This window comes from Netta rufina, assembly GCF_964035555.1.
Source record: "Netta rufina genome assembly, chromosome: 3".
Lineage (NCBI taxonomy): Eukaryota > Metazoa > Chordata > Aves > Anseriformes > Anatidae > Netta > Netta rufina.
The window spans coordinates 14,574,838-14,599,108 of record NC_140125.1 but is presented as its reverse complement, the minus strand read 5'-3'; the positions used below and the strand labels follow the sequence as shown (position 1 = coordinate 14,599,108).

The following is a 24,271-nucleotide window of genomic DNA, read 5'->3' as shown; positions in this document are numbered from 1 at the left end:
TGTGAGGGCACCGCGCCTGCGCGCCGCGGCCACCGGGCGAGGAGGGGGCGTGGCCACGGGGAGGAGGGGGCGTGGTCACAGGGGAGGGGGCGTGGTCACGCTCCCGGTGGTGGCGCGAGGGGGCGCGCCGGCGCCAGTGGCGGCTGGCGGCGGCCATGTTGGGCTTAAAGGGGCCGCGCCGCTGAGCGGAGGGGGAGGAGCGGGGAGGGGGGGGGCGTTTTGGGGGCGTTTTGGGGCCGGGCCCCGCCCCGTGTCGCCGCCGCAGCCCCGCACCGGTCACCGCCGCCCTGTGCCGAGCAGGTAGGAGCGGAATCGAGGGGTTTGGGGGCGGTTTTGGGGGTTTTAGGGGGTTTTTGGGGGGTTTGGGGTCGGTTTGGGGTCGGCGGGTGGGGGGCTGCGGTATGGGGAGGGGTTGGGAGGGAAGGCCCCGGGGCACCGGCCAGCCCTGCTGCACTGTCAGCGGGGCTGGGGGGCGGGCAGGGGGGTGTCCTCCCAAAAATAGGGGTGTCCTTCCAAAAATAGGGGTGTCCCCAAAAGAATGGGGGTGTCCCCCCAAAAAGGGGGTGTCCCAAAAAAATAGGGGTGTCCCAAAAAAAACGGTGTACCCAAAAAATAGGGGTGTCCCCCAAAAGAATGGGGTGTCCCCAAAAAATGGGGGTGTCCCCCAAAAGGATGGGGTATCCCCCCAAAAATAGGGCGTCCCTGAAAAATAGGGTGCCCTCCCAAAATCATGGTGCCCTCCCAAAATCGTGGTGCCCTCCCAACCTTGGGGTGCCCTCCCCCTATAGGGCTGCCCCCCGGAGCCCCCTTACCGTGCCTCCCTATGGCACCCCGACCCCGCTGTCCCCTGGGAGCCCCGGGGCAGGTTCAGCCCCCCCGGCCCGGGTGGGTTTCGGGGTGCTCCCCACCAGGCCCGGTGCTTTGGGGTTACCAGGATGACGTCCCCATAGCCAGCCGGGGCATGGAAATAGGGCCTGGGCGGCTGTGGGGCAGCCCTACGGCTCCACGAGCTGGGTTTCGGGGTGCCACCAAGCAAGGGTGCCCCCCCTGAGCTATAGGATCGGTATTAGGGTGCACAGCTGGGATCCCCGAGGGATCGGCGTCACCCCCCGAGCCCTCGGAGAAGCAGCTCGGTGGCTGCCGGGGGTGGCAGCTATGGGGTCGGTGTGCGTGGCACTGCCAGCGGGGCGACGGGGCCGTGGCGTGCCCCGAGCACGGCCCCACATCCGTCCGTCCGTCAGCACCGTGCCCGCCGGGGGAAGCGGGAGCAGCGGGCAAGCTGCTGCAGGCACCCAGGTAGGGCTGCTGGGTGGCGGATTCCCTGCTGGTGACGGGGACGGGCAGGGTGCCCGGCCGTCCCGTAACAAAGGGCCGCTCCGAGCCGTGGTTTCGGGGCAAGTTTCCTCCCGGGGAGGCAGGGTGGAGTGGGACCGGGACGCCGGGAAAGGATGGAGGGGTTTTGGGGTGGAACAGGGGGGTTTTGTCCCCGCTTTCCCGGCCCCGAGGATACGCAGCGGGCGTGCCTCCCGCTGCCAGACAAAGCCAGAGGAGCGATGACGGAGGCGGCTGCGAGCACGCAGCGATGGCTCGCAAACTTTGGGGGCCGCGTTTCCACCCGAAACCTTTCCTCGGGCAAAGAAATCGCTTCCCAAGCGGAGCTACACCCTGCCGGAGGCGCTGGGGGGGACACGATTCCCCCTAAACCTCCGGCAGGGAGAAGGGATGCGGCTGGAAGGAGGTGCCGGGAGGAGGGCTGGGGGATGGTGCTGCCGCAGAGAGCTGTGGCCGGGCAGCCTGGAGACGTTTGCACAATGGTGGGAGGCTGCGGCGGGCCTCCAGCCCTCGCCAGCTCCCCCAGCACCATGCCCGGCTCCTCTGCGCCCCGCTAGGGTCTCCTCCTGGCGCCCGTGGGCTCAGCTCCCTGGGGAATAAAGCACCTGCCCCCACTGCGAGCGAGGAGGAGGAGGAGGAGGAAGAGGAGGAGGAGGAGGGCGGTGGCGTGCAGCGAGCGCGGGGTCAAAGATCTCCGGCAGCCCAGACGCAGGGTAAATAAACAGGGCTGAGCTCTGCCGGGGCTGGCGGAAGGAGCAGGAAGCTCGCCTGCTCCTCGGGAGGAGTGCCCAGGTAGGAACGGCAGCGTCAATCCCAAAAAGGGTTTTGGGGAGGGCGCAGGGGACGTGCTGCGAGGCTTTGACCTTGGCGAGGAGGTGCCGGGTAAAGGCTGGATTCGTGAGTAAACCCAACCCTGTGCTTATGGTGCCGGTAGAGCTTTGTCCCGGGGAACCGGCCTGCTTCCTTGTTTTTCCAGACCCTTTTTGGTTCTGGAAATAACCCACCCGCAGTCAGCTGCTCCCTGCGGCTGCCCCAGGTCTGCAGCGCTGGGGCTGTGCTCGCTGTGCCCCGACCGTCCCCGTGCTCCTGCGGCACATCCAGCCCGCGGGTTAGGGAGCTGGCTGCAGGGGCACGGGCTCCGGGGAATTATTCCTCCTGCTTCCACCCCGCTGCCTGCTGCCAGGGCAAGGTGATGGCTGTGCGCAGCGAGCCGCCCTCCCTCCCCACCGGGCTGGGGAGAGATGCTGCGCCTGGCTCCGCTCCAGGAAAGAGGTTTTCATGGTGCTCCGCTCATCCCAGCCGCAGCAGATGCGGAGTGGATTTGGCTGCTGGGAACGTGAGCAGGAGGGTTTGGGGTTTTTTTCTTTGTTTTTTTTTTTGTTTGTTTGTTTGTTTTTTGTTTTTTGTTTTTTTTTTTTTTTTGTTTTGCCTTTTTTTATAAAAACAACACCTTCTCAGCTGATCTGGAGATGCTAGGACGCGGGTGGGGGTGCTGAAGGCTGCCGTTCCCCCGGTCCCAGCGAAAGGCGTGCGTTTTCCAGGCCAGCCGGGCTTGTAAACAGCACGAGGGGCTGTGAGGAGCACTCAGGCTTTCTGCTATGGCACGTGGCTCCTCCTATTTATTTATTTTACCTGCGTTGCCTCCCGTGTGTGTATTCTACAGTCATTAGAGAACAAAAGCAGTAAACCCTTTCTGCTCTCGTGTGTGCCCTCGACGTTGGCTCTCGCTTTGGTAACACAGGAGCTGTTTGGTCAACCAGAACAACCCCAGTTTGGCATTTCCAGGAGATGAGAAGCCCCCGGGTCCTTTCCGAACCTGGATCGCTGTGGCCACGTCCCTGGAGTCCCTGGAAAGCCAGGTTTCGGGCAGGTTGTGTTGCAGCACGTTTTCTGTAAGAGGTTAGGGTGGCGGGGAGCTGGAGCTTCTGGGACAGAGAGGAGTGTTTAGTGCTTAGGGGAAGAGCATTTCTGGAGTTTCCCCTCTTCTTGTGAGAGAACCCATCCACGTGAGCTGCGCAGCTCCCTCCTGAGCCCTAGTTAAACACCCTGGGGCTCCTGCAGCCTGCGGGTTAGCACAGGCTTTCCCAGCGCAGCCCTTCTGGCATCTAGAAGGGCTCCTGGAGCTCCACGCGCAGCCAGAGCTGGCATGTGTCAGCTGCTGCTGCAAGAAGCAGTTCTGGCACTGAACCCCGGCCAGGGCGTGGGGAGGGCTGAGCTGTTCCCAGTCAGCCTGCGCCGAGTTATAAATGCCCACCCAGCCCAGGGAGGCTGCTTGGGTGAAGCCTTCCTGGGCTTGGAGCTTGGCTTCAAACCACGCGAGGGGCTGCCCGGGTGCTGAGCAGAGCCCCACGTTTTGGGCAAGAGAGGACAAGGGCGTGAGAGCCTCCTGCCGGGGCCCTTGGGTGCCCCTTTTAGCACAGCAGGGTGGAGAAACCCGGAGAAACCTAAGCCGGAGCTAAATGCTGGCAGGGCCCCACGCGTATCAGGGTTGGGCAGCACCCTTTGGCTTTGGGGTTGCAGCTCAGAAACATGCTGGGTAGGAGCTCCCGGGGTGCCGGCGTCCTGTTTGTGTGCCCTCGGGGGCTCTGAGGTGTCCCGGGTGTTTGTGGCACGGCTCACGAGCACCCCAGAGCACTGCTCCTGCTCCGTGCAGGCGTGTGTACCGGCTGCCCCTAGGCTCCTGCAGTCCCTGTTTGTTTCCTGGTGCTATGGCACCAAAACGAGGAGGAAGCTTGTGACACCAGCTCTGCTTAACCTCAGCACTCTGTTTCACTGCCCTCAGTTTATTTTTTGCTGTCTGAGGCATCAGGTCGAGCTTTGGTTGTGGCATGGAGGCTCGGCTGTGTGTCGGCGATCTCACGTTCAGCTTCGTGGAGGTCAGCCAGCCTTCCAAAAAACCCTTTATTCAGTGGTTTGACAGCAACGAGCTGGCCGAGGTCCAAAAAAAAACCCCAAAACCCCAACAAAACAACCCCCAAAGTCTTCCCTGTTGCCTGAAGCAGGTCACCCACCTGCTGTAGGTACCCAAAGCACAGGGCTGGGGTAACTGCTGTGCCCACACGCCTCCAGCCCCACGGTTCCATGCCTGCAGTGCTCATCCCTACCCGTCTCCCAGGCTTCTTCGCTCCTTCTCACTATGAATCAGCCTCATTCTGCTCCCCAGGAAGCTTTTTGTCCAGAACCCGGTTGTTTTTCCTGCAATTACCGCATCCTTAGATCGCGTTCTCCTACAGAAGAGCTTGCTGCTGAGGTCTGCGCTCACAGAGAGCTCTGGCAGGCACCCGCAGGCTGAAGGTCTTGGGCGAGCTGTGTCGTACATACACTTGGTCTGGGGACGTGCAGGGAGACGCTGAAGCAAGCTGAATTTGTTGAGGCACGCGTAGAGGTAACAAAAGACCACCTGAAGTTTTATCCCATCGTAGCTGCCCCCTGATTTCCCCGGTGCCAAGTTTGTGGCTCCCCAGAGCCTCCTGGCAGTGAGCTCCTGAGCTTTGAGGTCCGCTTGGACCCATCTCGTCTGGCATCCTTGCCTTCACTGTGGGCTTAAGACGTGAGCGCCGAAGCTTCCAGCTCTTTCCTCTTCCATCTCTCGTGTGTGGGAGCGGATTTCAGCGGCAGAAGAAGTGGGCTGATAAAAACTGCTGACGCTTGGTGGTTTCCCGGTGCCGCACCGGAGCGCGGGAGGGAGGTTTGTGCCCAGCAGGACGCGGCAGCTGGTGGCTCCCCGGCTGCCTGCAAGCGCCGCAGAGCTCCGTGCAGGCTTCCTCCTGCCCTGCCTGCCCCCAAAAACGGGAGCAGGGCTGTTCCAGCAGCTCGCCGTCCGCGGGGAGGCCGTGCCAAGTGGAGCAGAAACGCGCCGGTGGAGACCTGAGCCGCTGCGGGGATGGCAGATGGATAAAGGAGGAGCTGGGTGCTCCAGCCTGAGCCTCCCCTTTCTGCCTGGGTAAAGGACGCTCCGTGCCCTTTGCTGAATGTGTGGGAGCAGGAAGAGTGCTTGTGCAGCAGCCTCAGCCTGCCTGACCTTGGCATCGGTTGCCATAGAGCGCGGTGCCTCTCCGGAGGGCTGCGCACCGGGCACAGACCTGCCAGCCCTGGGGAGGGCTGGAAATAAGGCTCTGGGGGGAAGAATCCTCGCTTTGGGGGATAATGAGCCATCTTCCGACGGTGTTTGGGGGTTTTATTCCCTTCAGTCCTCTCTTTGTTTTCTTGGTGGTGTTTGGGAGCGAGCAGCCCGGGTGCTGTGCAGCCCGCTCTGCTCCCCTGGAAGCTGGAGCTGGTGCCTGGCAGGGCTGTGCTTGTGACAGAACCACAGAGGGGTTTGGGTTGGAGGAGACCTCAAAGATTACTGAATTCCAGCCCCTTGCCATGGGCAGGGACACCTCCCACCAGCCCAGGCTGCCCAAAGCCCCATCCAGCCTGGCCTTGAGCACCTCCAGGGATGGGACATCCACAGCTTCTCTGGGCAGCCTGTGCCAGGGCCTCAGCACCCTCTGAGTGAAGAATTTCCTCCTGACCTCTAATCTAAACCTATACTTCTTCAGTTTAAAGCCATTCCCCCTTCTCCTGCCACTCCACCCCCTGACCAAGAGTCCCTCCCCAGCTTTCCTGTAGCCCCTCTAGGCACTGGCAGGCTGCTGTAAGGTCTCCCTGGAGCCTTCTCTTCTCCAGGCTGAGCAACCCCAGCCTGTCTTCATCAGAGAGGTGCTCCAGCCCCTTCATCATCCTTGTGGCCCTGCTCTGGACTCATTCTAATCCTTCCATGGGGCCCCAGAGCTGAACGCAGGACTCCATGGAGGGTCTCACAACAGCAGAGCAGAGGGGGACAAATCCCCTCCCTCGCCCTGCTGGCCACGCTGCTTTTAACACAGCCCAGGTCACGGTTGTTTCGTTCCATCTCCCTTCTCAGACAACCTGAAGCCTTTACAGCTTGGCAGAACAAGCTGAGTGTGGGGACTGTGAGATGCTCCTGGCTTCTTTTTTTTCTTCTGGAAGGGCAGAAGAAAGATGGGATGTTGCTGGAGCAGGGATCCTCGTGTTTTAACACGCAGCTCAGCAGTTTCTCAGGTGCTGAGTAGCTCTGCGCACAGCGGAATTAATGAGGCTGATTTCCTATGGATCTGGGGCTTGTCGGGCTGTTATCTAGCAAGGTGCGAGCTCTGGTAGCTTTTTATCCTGGTTCAGAAGATGTTCCTTTCCTTGGTGCGTGTGTATTGAACGTAAAACAAGAGCTCAGGCCCTCCTAGTGGGGATGTGATTAATGCTTCTGTGAAAACCATCAGCATTTCCAGCTGGCCCAGCACACAGAGGGGTGAAGAGGTGCTCGTGGGCCACCCCGCTGTGTGAGCCCTGCAGCAGAGCTGGAGGTGTGCTCTGTGCTGGGTTCGAGGCTGCTTCTGGGCATCTCCCTGTGTCTCCAAGCGGTACCCGTGCTCCAGAGGACTCCCACTCCCTGATTTCCCTGCTTCTGGGTATGGAGCTGAGTTTTCTTGTGAGCCAAAACTGGTGATGGGACCCTTTTACCCTTCAGCAGTTGTTACCTGGGCTTGTGTGGAAGCAGGTAGGTGTCTGCCGCGCCTTGCTAGCAAGCTGTGTGCAAGCTGGGAAGCCTTGCACGTCTCTCCTGGATTGTGCTCACCCGCAGAAGGCTGACTGCGGAAGGTTTGGGGGTTTCCCTTGTTGCTTCAGCACTCGGTCCCTCCCCCTGATGTTTTATCAAGGTGGGAAAGAGCACGGGGGTAACGGATCAGGTGGATTCCCCAGGAACGGGCAGCTAAGCAATTTGGAAAACGGGTTACGAGTGGCAGCCAGTTCTCAACAGCCCTCTCCTTTCCTTCAGAACAATAATTGTGCCCCGTAGTTTGATCCCGGGGATGTTTTCCCTGCCGTTCTCACCCTTTGCTCCTCCCAAAAGCAACCTGGAAGCGTGTCAGTCAAGGTGAAACCTTTCAACCTGAAGTGCCAGACACGGAGGGTGTTGGCTGTGGGGCACGGCAGGCACCCGGGAGGGGAGGATGCAGGGGGAGCAGCGCGAGGTGGTGCTGGCGCTGGGTGATGAAGCGGACATGAAGTCAGCAGCGTGACTCGGGGGCTGGGTGGGGAAGGGCTCGGCTCTTGCTCACCAGTAAGAACAGCCTCAAAAAAACTTGCTGAGGGCCGTGCGTCGCTGGAGCAGAGAGCTCGGCGCTGGCACCCCTCTGCAGAAGAGGTGTGGGGCTCTGACAGCCTCCCCGCCCCAGTGGTTTGCGGGTGGGAGGCGCACACGTCGCAACCCCAGCTGCCAAGCACAGATCTCGGCTCCTAAATGGAAGCTAAATCACTTGTGGCTGGCTGCTGGAACAGCCCCGAGGCGCTCAGGTTTTGGTTTTCTCTCTCCCTAGGGCTGCCGGACCAGGACTATGTCCACCATGGTGTACCCAAGGGAGGAGAAACTGGACAAGCTGAGCCAAGAGGAGATCATTTCCAACACCAAGCTGGTGATGCAGGGGCTGGAGGCGCTCAAGAACGAACACAACTCCATCCTGCACAGCTTGCTGGAGACCATCAAGTGCCTGAAGAAGGATGAAGAAGCCAACCTGGTGCATGAGAAATCCAACCTGCTCCGCAAATCGGTGGAGATGATTGAGCTGGGGCTTGGAGAGGCTCAGGTGAGAGCAGCGAGCGCCCTCCCGTGTGGTTGGTACCTGGGACCGACGGGGCAGAGTGGCCCTGAGGGTGGTCCCCGAGCGTGTGTGTGAGGGAGACGTGAGGCTGGGGTCTCTCCTGACCCTCCCTGTCACCCTCGACAAGGTGATGATGGCGCTGTCCAACCACCTGAACGCGGTGGAGTCGGAGAAGCAGAAGCTGCGGGCTCAGGTGCGGAGGCTGTGCCAGGAGAACCAGTGGCTGCGCGACGAGCTGGCCAACACCCAGCAGAAGCTGCAGCGCAGCGAGCAGACCGTGGCTCAGCTGGAGGAGGAGAAGAAGCACCTGGAGTTCATGAACCAGCTGAAGAAGTATGATGAGGATGTCTCGCCTTCGGTAGGTCCTCGTCCTGTCAAGCAGCAGCCTTTTACCCCCGGGGGGGTTGGACCAGCGGGATGGCCTGGGGGTGACAGCCTTGCCCTGGGTTTTGTCCCTTCCCAGCTTCAATGCATGGGGTAGGATGCCGGGATTTGATGGGGAAATCTGGCTTTACCGGGTCTGTTGTGTGGGAGAAAGGTGGTGGCAGAGACACCGGCGAAGTTGGTGGTGGTTTGGGGCTGCAGCAGCAGGGAGAGATTCGCAGCTGGTTCAGCCCAGGCTGCTGTCATCTCCTCCGAGAACCTACAGCCCTGTGATTCCCATCTTCTCAGGAGGAGAAGGAGGGCGACTCCACCAAGGACTCCCTGGACGATCTGTTCCCAAATGAGGAGGAAGAACACGGTCCTGGATGTAAGTGTGGGCTTCTGCTTGGTGTTGGTTGCTCTCTGTACCCCTTCAAGCCTGCCCTGCCGACCGTGCCCCCGTGTCTCGTTCTGTGCCCGCAGTGCCCCACCAGCACAGCAGCGCGGTGGCAGCTGCCCAGCAGGGAGGCTACGAGATACCCGCACGCTTGCGCACCCTCCACAACCTCGTCATCCAGTACGCCTCACAGGGACGCTACGAGGTGGCTGTGCCTCTCTGCAAGCAGGCGCTGGAGGACCTGGAGAAGACATCGGGCCACGATCACCCCGATGTGGCCACCATGCTCAACATCCTGGCGCTGGTGTACAGGTGAGGGTAGTGGGCAGGGCACAACGGGGCCAGGAGGGCTTTCTCCCTCCTGTTCACCAGGTCACGTTGTGGTGGCAAGGAGTTCTTCCAGCTTCCAGGGATTTGCCTTTTAGAAAGGGTTTTTGGCACAGGTAAGGGATTTGGACCGCCAAACTCTCTGATAAAGCCAGGGACTGGCTAAAGCAGGGAGGAAAAGGGAAATGGGTGGGCTGTGGGAGCTGGTGTTTGCGGAGGGAGGACTGCTGATTGTGGTTCTGCTTGCCATGGGCTGTGTTGTCCAAACCCTGAATAACTAGCTGGCTTTGCACTGCAGGGATCAGAATAAATACAAAGAGGCAGCACACCTCCTGAACGACGCGCTCTCCATCCGTGAGAAGACCCTGGGCAAAGACCACCCGGCGGTGAGTGTGTCCCTCCTCCCTTGGTCACTTCTCTTGCCCGGGGACAGCAGGGACCCTGGGATGTGTGGGGTGCTGTTTGGCCACATCAGCCTCTTTCTGCCAATCTTGTTCAGCACGGCCTGGCAGCATCCAGGAGAAGCCAGTTCCAGACATGTAGGCAAGGTTGGTCCCGCTGAATTCATCTTTGTTTCACAGAGAAACTTTTATCTCTGCAGGTGGCTGCAACTTTGAACAATCTGGCTGTTCTCTATGGCAAGAGAGGGAAGTACAAAGAAGCAGAGCCCCTGTGTAAGCGAGCCCTGGAGATCCGTGAGAAGGTACTGGACTCCCACAGTCTCCCTTCCAGCTCCCCCTTAGGGTTTTCTTTCCCTTCCTTGCCATGTTTAAATGTCTTTTTGTGGCTTCTCCTCTTCTGTGCACCCAGGTCCTAGGCAAAGACCACCCCGACGTGGCCAAGCAGCTGAACAATCTGGCCCTGCTGTGCCAGAACCAGGGCAAGTACGAGGAGGTGGAGTACTACTACTGCAGGGCCCTGGAGATCTACGAGAGCTGCCTGGGTCCTGACGACCCCAACGTGGCCAAGACCAAGAACAACCTGGTGAGACCCTGCGAGGAGGCGGCGTGGGGATGGGTGGGAGATAGCTGGGAGAGGTGGGCAGGGTAAATCTGTGTCGTCCAGCGGGATTGGAGCTGCTTTCTTGGTTGCAGGCCTCCTGCTACTTGAAGCAGAGCAAATACAAAGACGCCGAGGTGCTGTACAAGGAGATCCTCACCCGTGCTCACGTGAAGGAGTTTGGCTCCGTGGATGGTTCGTACAGCAGGAGTTACTGGGGCTGGGGAAGGCCCAGCAGTTTGGTTCCCAAGCTCAGCCTGAGCTTGGCCAGCACTGGTATCCCCTTGGCAGAGGGATGGGGATGCCTTGCAGGGCCCCTGCTTTGGGCGCTCCTTGAGACGCTGCCCTTGGAGTGTCTTGTGCTGGTCCACGTCCCTCAGAAGGAGACTTGGAGAGCTCTGGCTGTCAGCCTGTGCTAGGCTGGGAAGCAGCTGTGGCTAACAGGGGGAATAGGGTTGTGCAGGAGCTGGAGCTCCAGGGGAAGTGTGGCAGAGCAAGAGGACGAGGTGGTGACCAGAGCTGTCTTGTGTCCTTCCCCGCACAGATGAACACAAGCCCATCTGGATGCACGCGGAGGAGAGAGAGGAGATGAGCAAGGTGAGTCCAAGCTGGGGGCGCAGCAAGAGCTGAGGGGAAAGATTCATCTTCTAAAGCTGCTGGCCAAAGCTGGCCCAACAGAGCCATGCTGGCTGTGCCCCCTTCTCTCCCAGGGCTGTGGAGCAGGCCGGGAAATCCAGCCTTGCAGGAGAGATGTGCAGCTGGAGTGAGATTCATTTTACAGCCTGGGCAAGGAGCAAGCCTCTTCCTCCCCTGGGACATTTGGCTTGGGCACAGCTGCCCTGGGGGCAGTGGCACAGCACGGTCAGCATGATCAGGAGTGGTGACCACACACCTGGCTTGTTCTGCTGGGGCTGCTGCGCTCCACTTTGTGCCATTTCCACATCTCCTATTAAAAAAAAGTATCAAACCATCTTTGTAGAGCTTCACTTTTTTTTTTTTCCCCTTGCCCCTCTTTCTCCCTGCCCTTAGTGGCAGCAAGGAGAGGCCGGCTTTCCTTACAGCAGCTCTGGCCTCGAGTCTAGGCTTTTTGTGCCCCCGGAGCATTTCACAGTGGTTTCAGCCACCCTTTTGGGGCTGCCTGTGTGCAGGCATCAGAGGCATTTTGAATATTAAGTGGTCTTATCCTTGGGGTTGCCCAGGCTGTCAGTTTGTGACCCGAGGACACCTAAATGTGCCCGTGTTCCAGGTCTGATCCTGGTGCCCAGAGGCTGGCAGTAGGCAAGGGGCTAACAGATATCCTCTCACCCTACAGAGCAAGCACAGAGACAGCGCTCCCTACGCCGAGTACGGCGGCTGGTACAAGGCCTGCAAGGTTAGCAGGTAAGAGGGGTTCTTGGTGGGCAGCTTAGGGGTGGGCGAGGTGCCCCCAGGGCTCCCCCGCTCACCCTGCGTCTGTTCCCGCAGCCCAACCGTGAACACCACCCTGAGGAACCTGGGCGCGCTGTACCGGCGCCAGGGCAAGCTAGAGGCAGCAGAGACCTTGGAGGAGTGTGCAGTTCGCTCCCGGCGGCAGGTAACCCCGGGGGGACCTTCCTCAGTGGGGGAACTTTGGGGTTTCGGGGCTGTCCCGTGCCTTGCAGCCTCCCATATCCGTGGCTGACGTCCCCGTAACAGCTCAGGGGTTGGGGTTGGGGTTGTGCAGGGTATGCACGTATGTATACACGTCTGTGGGGTTGCACGTGTATGCTCGTGGATGGATGGAGCACGTGTTTTTGGGGGAATATTGTGTTGGGGGGGATCTGTGTTGTGAAGGAAGCGTGGCTCTTGGAGCGCAGGAATCCTGCAGCTGTGTTAGGGCAGGATCCTGGGCTTTGTCAGCTCCCGAGGAGACCTGCACTCACTGGAATATTTTCTTCCTACTAATTGCTTGTCCAGGAAATACAGTAGAGATTTCCCAGAGCGCCTCTCACCCTAAACTCCTCTCAGTCCTCACGCAAAGCGGGAGTTGTGAGCACCCAGCACAAAGGCTGAGGGAGGGCAGAAACCCTCACGCACCAAAACGTGAAGGACAAAAAGTTTTCAGCTTTGGGGCAGCAAGCCCTCGTCACTCGGGGTGGCTTATGGCTTGAAAGGGGCTCCCCGAACCTGAAACCCAAACAGAGGCTGGTCAGTGCAGGAGAGGATTTGGCTCTGTCCTCGTGCGGGAGGATTTTGGCTGCGATGGGCCGGGCCCGGGCAGGGCAGCACCACCGAAGGGCAAAACCTGGTGCTTCCTTATCCCTTTCTGCTTGCAGGGCATCGACCCCATCAACCAGACGAAGGTGGTGGAGATCCTGAAGGAGGGCAACGGCACAGAGAGGCGTCGGAGCCTGGGTGGCGGTGTCAAGTACGAGAATGCCACAGACGGTAGCGAGGAAGTGAGTATGGGCGTGGAATGGAGCGGGGTAAGTACAAGACACCATCAAGAATGGCCTCAGCTGGCTGCTGGAGGGAAGGGGCAGCCCGGCTCAGGGCTCTCCCCGTGTGGCCTGTCGTGGCATCCTCGTCTGCCTCCATTTATCCCCTCCTTGCACACTTCTTCCTCCCCTTCTTTCTCGGTGTGAGCCAGCCAGCCCACGGAGGTGCGTGCCTGGGCCTGGCTGCTGGCGTACGGGCCAGAGACCCCCCAACCTGGGGGCTGCCGGCTCCTGGCAGCACACAGCATGAGCTGGTCCCGGCCTGCCCTTAATCTCAGCCTCGGCAACCTTATTAACACCTCTCCCCGCTGCGCACCCCTCTCAGGCCCACACAGCCTGCGGGAGCATCTCGCCTCTCCGTCCTGCAGCGCGCCACACGGGCAGGGAGCCCAGGGAGCTGTGTGTGTGTGTGTGTGTGTGTGTTTGTGGGGCTGTGGCTGCGTGTCTTCAGGGCAGGGGACAGTCCTCAGGCAGCGCCACGGTGGTCTCGTGCCACCACGGGCTCTGGCTGAGAGAGGCAGGGCTGTGCCCAGCTGAGCGAGGTGGTGGTGAGGGAGGCTGCTGGTGTGAGCCCAGCCCGCCGGGCTCGTTCAGAGACCGAGGGGTGCTTCGGTCACCGAGCTCGGAGGGAGGTAGAGGTGCAGGTTGAGGGGCAGGCGGCCTCTGCGAGCAGGCTGGAGACGAGGCGGCACGGGAGCATGTGTGAACACCCAGGGTGCTTGGCTCGAGGGCTGTTAACGCTTCCCGATCTCTAGCTCAGGGCGTAGCCGGCGCCTCAGGTGGGTGGGCTGCAGCCTGGCACTCACTGAGCACAAGTCCCTCCGCTCCCCCCTCACGGCTGCTCTCACTAACCCCGCCATCCTCACCCGCATGAGCTGTCTCCCTTTCCTCCTTCCTCTCCCCTGGTGCCATGACAGCCCCTCAGCACCCAAGCCTGAAGCCCGCTGGCTCTCTTGATTGTGGATTGTACCCTGGAGGGGGCCTGGGGAGCAGAGCTTTGAGGGCTCCCCCGGACACCAGGCGGCCCTCAGCCTCAGTTTGTGGTGTCAGCACTGAGGAGGGTCCCACCCCAAGCCAAACACCGACTTTGGGCCCTCCTGTTCCCCATTAGCAGAGGGGGACAGTCCCCATCCCCGCAATCCTTCCCCAGCCAGCTGTAGGAAGGTTTTGGGAGCCGGGACATGGCTGCTCGGTGCCTTTCCCAGCCCGCAGCACACACAGCCAGCTCCCTCTGCCCCGCCAGCAGCCCCAAAAGGAAGGCTGAGGCAGCTCCCCCTGCCCCTGTCTGTCACGGGCAGCTGTTCCCTCTGTTGGCCGTGAGACCTCGGTCACACCACCCCAGGCATCTCTGCCACCATCCCTTGAGCTGCCAGCAGGGCTCTGGGAGCCCCAGGGGTGGCAGCGACCTCTCTGCCCCCTCGAGAAGCACCCCGGGGCCTGGACCAGCTACCTGCTGCCCAGGTAAAGGTGTGATCCCACTGTTTTGAGCCCCCCCAGCCTCCCTCCCCGTCCAGACGCCGCCCAGTGTCACCGCATGCAGCCCGGGCCCTGCCCCAGCACCTCCCCGGGCTACCTCCGACCTCACGGCCTTGTGAATTGTGTCTCTCTCCTCTCTGTGCACTAGGCTTAAATGCCTCCCGAGACTCCCTCTTACCCCCTCCACCGCAGTCAATCACCTGGATGTGTGTGTTGTTACCTTCCGACTTTTCCTCCACCACCACCACCCCTCCTTCCTCGCCGAGAGCTCCGCGCCAGCCCCCCCAACCCTCCCGGCGCGCGAGGGCACCGCAGCGCCTGCAGAGGAGCGCCCGGCCCCCGCGGGGCCCCGCTCCAGCCCCGTGGCCAGCAAGAGCAGGAAGGATCTCCGTTTTGGGACACGGAGGCCTGGCCTCGGCAGGCCCGTCGTGTGCCCGCTTGCTTTCTTCCCCCCCCCTAGGTTTTTAGCTGATTTTAGCGCCCCGTAGCAAACCTGCGCTGGCCGCCGGCGAGCTGGGCTCTCCCTGCAGCACGGGGCAGTCCCCACAGTGCTCTCCTCCTCCCCGCAGCCCAGGGCCAGCACAGGAGGCTCTCAGCAGGGGTTTGGATGTCCCTACTACGCACCCCAGGTATGGGGTGACAGCCAAGGGCCGCTTGGCTGCTGGCTCCCAACCCGATGCTGTGGCTGAGCTGGCGTGGTGGCAGTAAGAGCAAGCGTCCCGTGGCTCCAGGGTCCCCGCACGTGGCTGCTGAGGGAGGGAGAGGAGAGGGTGAGGCTGTTCTCTGTTTTTTTTGGAGGCAGAAGGATAGGTAAGAGGAGAGTGGAGCTGCTCTCCGAGCAGGTACAAGTGGCTGAGGGAGAGAATGGGCTGGTGTGAAGCACAGCAAGGGGAAAAAGGAGGTGCGAGGAAGGGTGTGAGGGAAGGAAGAGCTGGGGCTTGGGGTGCTCCAAGCACGAGGGAGAGGTGAGGGGGCAGGAGGGAGGTTTCCAGAGGAGGAGAAGGCTTTCCTGGGAAGGAGGAAGAGTTCTGAAACGCGGGACCTGGCTCATGAGGCACAGTCCTCAGGGCTGCAACTCGCTGTCCTTAGCCACGTGGACAGGAAGACCCTAACCCTCTTACTGCCAGGGCCACAGTGCTGACCCTGGGCTGGTGTGGGGACAGCTCAGCACCCCCAGTGCTGCTGGGCCCGCAGGGAAAAGGCCATCTTTTCCCAAAAGCAGCCCATTTTGCCATGAGCCCCATACCCTTGGGTGCACGCCCCCATCCCACCCGCTGCAGGGAGAGAGGAGCCTGGGGAGGCTGCGGGCAGCAGGGCAGAGCCTAGAGGCCAGCGCAGGAATCCCCCCCCTTTATTTATTTAGCTGGGTAGTTTCATGCTAGTCACCTGGCAGTAAGAAACCTGCTCGTGTCTGCCTGGGCCTGGCTTTCCCCTGCTGCTGGTGGTGCTGGTGGTGGTGCAGAGGCCTCGGGGCCCGTGCGTGCTGCTCTCCTGGGAGCTTGTGCTTGCTGGAAAAGCAGGGGGCTCGTCCTCGGGACCACCACCACGGGGATCTGAGGGCTGTAGGGCTGCGCCGTCGCTGCCTCTCCCTCCCACCACGTGCTCCTCGGAGCGCAGGGAGCCCCCCCCGGCGCTGTTCAGGCCTCAGCACCACCCGGCTCGGCGCTCTGCCGCGTCCCCAACCTGGTGCTGTACCCACTGTACCTCCTGATTAAAGGCAGACAGACCCGAACCGCTGCCCTGTGCTTCTTTCCACGCTCCGGAGGGGCGAGAGGCTGCTGGATCAGGCGGGGGTGCGCTTGGTGTCTGTGTGCGTGCAGGGGGGGACGTGCTGCCGCATGGGAGGCAGGGGGGCGCCTCGCTGAGGGACCCCAGGCTGCTGTTCACCTCCCCGGCCTCCAACCCGGGGTTGCTCCCAAGCCTAGCCCTGCAGCCGCGTGCCGGGGCTGCTGTGGAGCACCCAAATTTGGGTTTTCTTCAACATCTATTTCTGGTACCCAGAAAAAGACCCCGCTGTGCTGAGCTTCACGTGCGGCCACATCCCGCCCGGCTCCTCTGCCCCCGTGCAGCGGAGGGGCTCGGTGGTGGAGCTGCTGCTTGTTCTCATCCCGGTGGGTGCAGCGAGGTGGGTGCTCTGCAGCAAACCGAGCCCCATCAGCCTGCTGGGTTAAAAATAACGCTGCAGAAGAGGGAGCGGGGAGAGAAAAGGAGGCTATTTTTAACCCGGAGTGCAGCAGCACTCGCTTCTGGCATCGGTCTGCAGGCAGCCTGCACCGCTACAGCTGGGGAAACGTGGCTCCATCCTCCAGCCCCGACCCCAGAGCTTTCCTCCCAGTGGGATCCTGCTGCCCCCGCACCACGATCCCGCTCCCCTGCCCCACCAATGCTCCCTGGCAAAAGGATCAGCACCTGGCGTGGCAAAGCCCTAATGGGAGCATGGTGACCCAGCGCTAGCGGTGGCGGGGCTCTTTTGCTTCCTTCCCCTCTGTCCCATCCCCATCTTTGCTAGTGCCGCGTACCAGCTCTGCCCAAAGCTGCCTGGGATGCCCGGCGGAGGAGCGGGATTGCTTGCCCTGCTAATCCTGCGTTCCCTCTCTGCGTTCCCGGTGAGTGGGTGCCCGGCAGCAGCAGCAGCAGCAGCAGCGCGTGGTTCTCCCAGCTGGGGAACCCCTCGTGGCGGTGAGGAAGCGAAGAGGTGCTCGGCACGCTGGGCTTACCCCAGAGCAGATGGGATCGGTGCCGGGAGAAAGGTTTGCTGGTAGGGCACGGTCTGTTCGGATGGAGGGGTACAAAGGGGCTCCCGTGTGTGCTCACGAGGGCTGTGGTTGCCTCGCCTCTGTTTTTTCTGCCTCGTTGTGCCAGGGAAAACAGCTCTTGGGGCCACTGGGAGCAAAAGAAGACCACAGTTAACAGGTTACGAGAGCAAAAGCAGCCCCGCACCAGCGGTGATGGCACAGCCTTGTGCCACGGGTGTGCCTGGCCGCGTGGGAGGGCTCGGTGACACAGTGGCACAAGGCGGTGATGTGCTGGCAGCCGGCACGTGGCCACTGAATGCAGCCACGTGGAGCTCAGCCACGAGAGGGGCGAGAGTCCATCAAGGGCTGAGGGTGCCTGTCTTGGTAGCGGGGACATTTGGGGGCACGAGGGAGGCAACGGAGAGGGTTTAGGTTTAGGTTTGGGGCCAGGTTTGGTCTCGGAGAAAGCAGGCAGCAAAGGAGCCAGCCCGCAGCAGCCAGACGAGCCCGTCCCAAAGCCGATCATCCCAGGGGCGTTCGAGGTGGGCTGAGACCGTGTGCGAGTGCGGAGTGGTTCTGTCTGACACGAGTGGCCCAGGACCAGCGAGCGGGATGGACAGGGGGACCACCACCGGCACAGCGAGGAAGGGGGAGAGGGGAGGCTCATCTCCAGCTGGCAGTGGCTGGGGAAGCAAATGCCCTAACAGCACGTCCTGACCTCACTGAAGGTGTCCCCAAGCTTGGGGACCCCCTTGCTGCTTGCTGACCCCGGGGAGCTGTAGGGGATGGAGCGGGGCTGGGGGTGCTGGCGGCCCGGTTCTCAGCGTGCCACAGCCCCCTCCTCAGCGCCGCTCAGCCCTGGCCCCTGGCTTGTGTCTCCGTCTCCAGGACGGCAGCGGCACCCTCCAGCGCAGCAGCTCCCTGGGGAAAATCCGCGAAGTGATCCGGAGGAGCAGCGAGATGTTGGTCAAGAAGCTGCAGGGCAACGGGCCCCTGGAGCCCAGGAACACCAGGTAGGGATCCCAGGGCGTTGGGGTGCTGCCGATGGAGGTTGGGCACGAGCTGACCCCCCCTCTCCTCTGCTTCCTCGCAGCATGAAGCGAGCCGCCTCGCTCAACTACCTGCACAAGTCCAGCGACGCTTCCTTCGAGGTGAGGGATGGGAACGGGGCAGGAGCGGGTGCTGGGGTGCCCGCGGGTGCCCGTGGGTGCCGGTTCTCATGTGTGTTGTGTTTTTCAGGGCACCCAAGGGCTCCGTGCGGAGAGCAGAGGCCTCAGCGCCAGCAGCATGGATCTTTCCTCCCACAGCTCCCTGCTCGCTTCCAACTGACCCCCTTCTCTCGGTGTCCCCCCCCTGCACACTCAGCGCCTCGCCACGGCTTTGTGGGGCCGCAGCCGGCCCCCTCCCCACCTCCACCGCTCCCTCCCCATCATCACGGTGCCCCCCTCGCTCCACCCCGGGGGTCCTGGCGGGGTGGGGACTGCAAGGAGGTCCCCTAGCTAGTTTGGGATGACGGGGGGACAGCAGGAAAGTAGGGTGCTGGTGGGGTCGGGCTGCCCCTCATTGCATGGGGTGCCCCCAGCACTGGGATGTCCCCCACCCCCTGGAGCCCCCGGGTGCTCTCCATCCCCGGGGCGCCCCTATGAGCCCCCAAGCTTGCGGGAGAGGGCTGGGGGCTGGAATTAGGGGCTGGAATTTGGGGCAGGGCGCGGCTCCCGAGCTGTACTTTCCGAAATAAAGCCCCCCACCCCCTCTAATCCGTGCCTGCCGGGGATATTTGGGGAGGGGGGCGGTGCGCAAGGGGGCTCGGGGGGCGCGCAACGAGACTCGGGGGCGCGCAACGGGGCGGAGAGCGATGACGTCGGAGGGGATGACGACGGGTCCGATGACGTCATCATGACGTCAGGAAGGGGCAGTGCTTTTCCGGAGCAGGGTGGAGCTGGAAAGGGTTTGGGGAGGGGTTGGTTTGGGGCGGGGGGAGGAGGGGGGGGGAAGATGGCGCGGATCAGGCTGGAGGACCTGGACGGGCTGGGCGAGGAGGAGGAGGAGGAGGATGAAGGCGGGGGGGGGGAGGACGAGGAGGAGGACGAGGAGGAGCGGGGCCGGCTGTTTGCGCACTGGGAGGTCGTGGCCAGCACGCACCGGGTGAGCCTGCCCCCAGGTGAGCCCCGGGGAGGTGGTTTTGGGGGGGACACGGCCGGGATATGGGGTTTTGGGGGGGGGGGACACCCACCCGGGGCACCCTCCCTGACCCCTTTGCCTTGCAGACATGGCCGGCCCCATCGTCCAGATGAACCGGCACAGCCAGGCGCGGGAGCCCGTGCCCCACGTCGCCCTGTCGCGACATGGCAAGGTGAGAGGACCCTCGACCTGCTTCTGCCCCCCCTTCTCCATGCAGCCCCCCCCAGCCTCGCACCCCGCTGCCTGCCGCGCTCGGGCGCCTCGCCAGCCGTGCCAAGCAAGCGTGGGTGCTTCTGCGTGCGGCTTGGGGTGCCACGGTGTAATAGGGCGTAAAGCTGGCAGAAGTGTCCGAAATTTAAAGGGTCTGGAGGGGAAGATGCATGAGGGGTGACTGAAGTCGCTGGGTTTGCTCAGCCCCGAGTGGAGCAGGCTGAGGGGAGGCCTGATGGCGGCCTGCAGCTCCCTCACGAGGGGAGCGGAGGGGCAGGCGCTGAGCTCTGCTCTCTGGGGACAGCGACAGGACCCGAGGCAACGGCATGGAGCTGGGACAGGGGAGGGCCAGGCTGGGGGTTGGGGAAATGTTCTGCACACAGAGGGTGCTCGGGCAATGGGACAGGCTCCCCGGGGCGGTCATCACAGCACCGAGCTGCCAGAGCTCAAGCAGCATCTGTACAACACCCTCAGACACAGATGGGCCGGATTTTGGGGTGGTGCCATGCAGAGTAAGGAGTTGGACTCGACGATCCACGCAGATCCCTTCCAGCTCGGGATACTCCGTGGTTCTGGCTGTCAGACCCGAGCACGTGTCAGTGTTTGTCACAGCCGCTGATCCGAACCTGGCGGCTGCTGCCTGCAGACTCCCGTTCTTGCGAAGTTGCACACCTCCTCTAATCTCTTGCACAAAAAGGTGCTTTGAGAAATAACTGCGAAGAAGCGCCCGTCGGACTGGTTCTCGTGCCTCTGCGGGCTTGGTTAGGCTTGCTCCCAACCAGCCGTCTGTCAGTTGTCCTCTGCACGAGGAGGGCTTAACCAGTTTCTCCTGGGCTGAGGCCCGGGACCGCTGCCTGCGGGACACGTCTCAGCACGCGGGCGCACAGCCCTGCAGCAGGGCTCCACCGCGCTCCTTCCCCTGCTCTTCTGCGTCCCAGCGGCTCAGTCTGGGCCCTTCTGTACCTGCACCGATCCCGAGCAGGAGTGGTCCCCGGGACTCCGTGGGACCTGAAGATCTTCTGTGGCTGTTGGTGCCTCCGTTGTGCCTGAGGAGGATTCTTGGGGGTTGATTCCAGGGCTGGGAGAGGAGAGGGGAGCCTCCTCCTGGCGTTAGTGCTGAGGGGACCCAGGAGCTTGGACCTTTGTAGATGTGCTCCCCAGGCTTGGGCAGGTGGGTAGTGGGTGGTTGCTGCTCCCGAGCCTCATGTCATCCTCTTGGAGGCTCATGAATTCCCGTGCCACCTACGGAGCCTTCCTGGCCTCAGCACTGAGTCAAAATCCCACCCCCAGTGGATGTGAAGCATCACCACGCTTTCTCTTGCCCAAGTCCCACCTTCTAGAGGGGAGGTTGGTCGATGTATGGGTCAGGCTGCAGGGCTCCAGGCACCGTGCCTTGCTGGGCTGAAAGGTTTGTTCTCACACGCTGTCAGAGATGAGAACTGCAAGTTGTCTAGAGGGTCTGTTTGGTGGGTTTCCTTGGCTGGAAAATGCTGTTGCTGTGCTGGGCTTGGTGGGACAGCAGCAGGCATGAATCACAGAATTGAAGGGGTTGGAAGGGACCTCAAGAGATCATCAGGTCCAACCCCCCTGCCAAAGCAGGTTCCCTAGAGCAGGCTGCCCAGGTAGGCGTCCAGAGGGACCTTGAGTATCTCCAGAGAAGGAGACTCCACAGCCTCTCGTGGCCCCATTTGAGGGTCTTCCTTTGTCAGGCTTGTCCAGAACAGAGTGTCTGTGATGGAAATAGAGGTTCTCACCCATACCACAGAGCTGTCCCCTTTGCACGACCCGTGCTCATGTCTCTGCTTCCTAATTTCACTTCTCGCTTTGGGAGAAGGATCCAAGCGGAGTTTGGTCCAACCTTCACAGCTGTTTGTGCCAGAGCTCTACCGCCAGACCTTCCTTTCTCCCATGCAGGAGGTTTTTTGCTTGTTACCCCATGTTCACACAGCGTTCGAGGGAAAAGTTGCTGCCGCCCGAGCCTCCCCGCGCCCTGCCCTGCGTCTCCGCTCTTCCTTTCGCTGACTTCTGCCCAGCAGTGCTGCGTGTCCTTGCCTGAGGTGTGCTCGCCGTGCCAGCTCCCCTCGCCTTCTCCATCCCCCCTGCCAGGTGCTGGCGTCCCCGTCTCGGCCGGATCCCTTCTCCCCGCTTCTCGCCTGCCTTCTCGGCGTTGGCTTTGCCACCCAAGTGCCACAAAACTCTGACCGGCTTTGTCCTCTGGCCTGTTGTTGCAGTGCGAGGAGGCGGCCTACGAGGAGCGGCACTACCCGGCCGGGAAGTGGGCCTGCGTCACCAAGGGGGAGCCCCTCTATGAGCAGAGCATCTCCCTGAGCTTCATGAAGCTCATGCGCTACATCTGCAAGGAGAACTCTGTAGGTGTGTGCAGGCAGCAGGGGGCTGGCAGGCTGCGCAGAGGGAGCGCCCTGCCTCCTCTCACCCTGCCCGCCGGCTGCCTTGCTGCCTCCTTCCAGGGCGCTACCTGGGCATGACGGTCCCGGTGCTCAACGAAATCCACCTGAACGAGGAGGGGACGGAGCTGGAGCGCGAGGTCCTGACCGCCTATTACCTCCCGGGGCAGTTCCAGCAAAACCCTCCCGTCCCCATGGACCCCGAGATCCACATCACCGAGAGGGCGCCGCTCCGGGTGATAACCAGGTGACCCCAATGCCGGCCGTGTTCCCCGGGCTCGCTGCGGCACCCCGGTGGGCAGAGGGGTGGGAGACCATGGCCGGGGTGATGAGCAGCAGCTGGTGGCTCTGTAGGCTGACGTTGTTCCCTTTTCCTGTAGGGTTTTCTACGGGATAACCACCGAGGAGACGATTCTGCGGGAGATCGGGCTCTTCTGGGAGCTCCTGGGCTCCACGGACGCCGTGCTCCGGGAAACCTACATCGTAGCCACCTACCAGAACCCCAGCGTCCCTCAGCGCCGCAACGAGATCTGGTTCATCCGACGGGCGGAGTGAGCCCCCGCGGCCGGTCCTGACCCGGAGGAGATGACCGCCCGCCCGCGGAATGACGGACCGGGGGGCTGCGGGCTGCCTTGGTGCACCTACAGGGGGGAACCTGCCCGCTCTGTGCTTCCCCTGGGGGGGGGACCCTCTGCAGGAGGCCGCTGGTGGGACCCACGTAGCCATGCCGGCGTGACCTGGGTGGCTCTTAGCCCCGAGCCGGGGCCGTGGAGCCACACCGGGCGGGCTGGATGGAAGTCACGAGTTGGTGGTGTCCAAACGTCAGGAGCGAGGGGTGCCGCGGCCAACGCTCAGCCACCGAACGGAGCCGCCGAAGCCTCACAGCCCCACCAGCCAGCTCCGCGCCCCCAAACACCGCCGCGCTGTGCCGGGGGGAGGCCGGCGGCGCCGAACGAGCAGCAAATAAACACGGCTCAAGCGCTGCGCCTGCGGCTCAGTGGCGGCGGGGACGTGGGGCAGGCGGCGGGATGAGGGAGGCTGCGGAGTCGCCCACGGCTTCCCCCGGGGCCTTGTGTGGTCCCGACCGCAAGCAGCGCAGGAAGCCGCGGTTCCGCTCCGCTGGTGGCACCGGGCTCGGCCTCGGCCCCACAGGGGATGGTGTGGGGAGGGTGGTGGTGGTGGGACCCCATGAGGGGCTCGGGAGGACGGGCAGGGGGCCGTGAGCCGGGAGGTGTGGGGCTGGTGGGGGGAACTGAGGGGTCCCAGCCCCTCAGGGGGACACCTCGGTGAGCCCAGGGCGGGAGGGAGCCGTGCAAATTCCTTCCCCTTTTTGTCTTTTTTTTTTTTTTATTTTACCTTTTGTACTTTTCTATTTATTTTTTTTTTAATCTATTTTTTATTTTCTGTATTTGTTTAATGTTTGTGTTTTTATTTTAGGTGTTTTCATTTTTATTTATTTTTATTTTTTTTAATTTTATGTGATTTTTAAATTTAAAATTTTGGAATTTTGCTTTTTTTTTTCCTAGATTTTTTTGCACTTTTTTTGCATTTTTCATATTTTTGTAATGTGCATTTTTGTTTTTTGTTTTTTGTATTTTTGTACATTTTCATATTTTTAAAAAACATAATTAAAAAAAAAAGTGAATTAATTTTACCTTTTTTTGCATTTTTGCATTTTTAAAAAATTATTTAAAATTTGGTTATTTTTGTAATTATGACCTTTGGGATTGTCCGCAAACTTTTAAGCATTTACAATTGCTTATAGCTTGCAAATTTTTCAATTTATTAATATTTTTGTAACTTTTTATTTTTTGTGTGTGTGTTCCCTTGTATTTTGTTGTTCCATTTTTGCACTTATTTAATAATTTTTATTTGTTTTTGCTTTTTGTAGCTCTTTGATTTTCATTTTTTTGTTGCAATTTTTTTTAATTTTACTTTTGTAGTCTGTTTTCTGCAGGTTTTTTTCAACTTTGCTTGGTAGCTTATATTTTTTGGGCTCTGATTTGTACCTTTTTCTTGTTTTCCTTTTGCAGTTTGTTTTGTTTTGTTTTGCAGCTTTTTTATTCTTTTGCATTTTTTTGTTCTTTTTTGCATTTTTTTGTTCTTTTTTGCATTTTTTTGTTCTTTTTTGTGTTTTTTTTGTTCTTTTTTTGTGTTTTTTGTTCTTTTTGTGTTTTTTCTTTTTTGTTTGTTTTTTTTTGTTTTTTTTTGTCTTCTTTTGTCTTTTTTGTCTATTTTTGTTTTTTGTTCTTTTTGTGCGTTTTTTGTTCTTTTTTGTGTGTTTTTTGTTCTTTTTGTGTTTTTTCTTTTTTGTTTGTTTTTTTTCGTTTTTTTTGTCTTTTGTCTTTTTTGTCTATTTTTGTTTTTTGTTCTTTTTTGTGTTTCTTCCTTTTTTGTTTTTTTTTTCTGTTTTTTTTCCTTTTTTGTCTATTTTTGTGGTTTTTTGTTCTTTTGTGCTTTTTGTTCTTTATGTGTTTTTTCTTTTTTTGTTTTTTCTCTGTTTTTGTCTTTTTGTCTATTTTTTGTTTTTTGTCTTTGTCCTTTTTTGTCTGTTCTTGTCTTTTTTTGTCTACTTTTGCTTTTTGCCTTCTTTTGTCTACTTTTATCTTCTTTTGTCTACTTTTTTTCCTCTATTTTTGTGTTGTTTTTGTTGTTGTTTTTGTTGTGTGTTTTTTAGTCTCTTACTGCATTTCCCCCCTTTCCCCTCCCCACCCAACCCCATCCATCCCCC

General features: G+C 60.1%; 2 protein-coding genes across 4 annotated transcripts; both read left to right on the top strand.

The window, feature by feature from the left end:
- Positions 1 to 241: 241 nt before the first annotated feature.
- On the top strand, positions 242 to 18,514 carry KLC4 (kinesin light chain 4). Of its 3 annotated transcripts, none has more exons than XM_084283830.1 (16): positions 242 to 300; positions 7,710 to 7,976; positions 8,119 to 8,349; positions 8,664 to 8,742; positions 8,838 to 9,063; positions 9,377 to 9,464; positions 9,680 to 9,781; positions 9,889 to 10,062; positions 10,173 to 10,272; positions 10,622 to 10,674; positions 11,390 to 11,457; positions 11,542 to 11,650; positions 12,372 to 12,494; positions 17,633 to 17,757; positions 17,838 to 17,895; positions 17,984 to 18,514. In XM_084283830.1, the coding sequence occupies exons 2-16, from the start codon at positions 7,728 to 7,730 to the stop codon at positions 18,071 to 18,073; spliced, it is 1,875 nt and encodes a 624-aa protein (XP_084139956.1). In that variant the 5' UTR covers positions 242 to 300; positions 7,710 to 7,727; the 3' UTR covers positions 18,074 to 18,514. The 3 variants fall into 3 exon arrangements, with proteins under 3 accessions (XP_084139956.1, XP_084139955.1, XP_084139957.1); XM_084283829.1 differs by having other exon boundaries at positions 12,372 to 12,521; XM_084283831.1 differs by lacking the exons at positions 17,633 to 17,757; positions 17,838 to 17,895; positions 17,984 to 18,514 and adding an exon at positions 14,158 to 17,608.
- A 225-nt stretch (positions 18,515 to 18,739) lies between these two features.
- Positions 18,740 to 22,505, top strand: LOC311208354 (heme-binding protein 1-like; the record flags this gene model as incomplete). The annotated part of the gene is made up of 5 exons (XM_084285019.1): positions 18,740 to 18,905; positions 19,012 to 19,097; positions 21,367 to 21,508; positions 21,604 to 21,787; positions 21,921 to 22,505. 5 exons carry the CDS (start codon positions 18,740 to 18,742, stop codon positions 22,093 to 22,095), a joined length of 753 nt encoding a protein of 250 aa, XP_084141145.1. The 3' UTR covers positions 22,096 to 22,505.
- Between the last annotated feature and the right edge of the window lie 1,766 nt (positions 22,506 to 24,271).

Coding starts and splice junctions, on each gene's coding strand:
- KLC4 (XM_084283829.1), top strand. CDS start 7,728: ATGTCCACCATGGTGTACCCAAGGGAGGAGAAACTGGACAAGCTGAGC. Junction 8,743..8,837: donor GGAAGAACACGGTCCTGGAT/GTAAGTGTGGGC, acceptor CTGTGCCCGCAG/TGCCCCACCAGCACAGCAGC. Junction 9,064..9,376: donor ATCCTGGCGCTGGTGTACAG/GTGAGGGTAGTG, acceptor TTTGCACTGCAG/GGATCAGAATAAATACAAAG.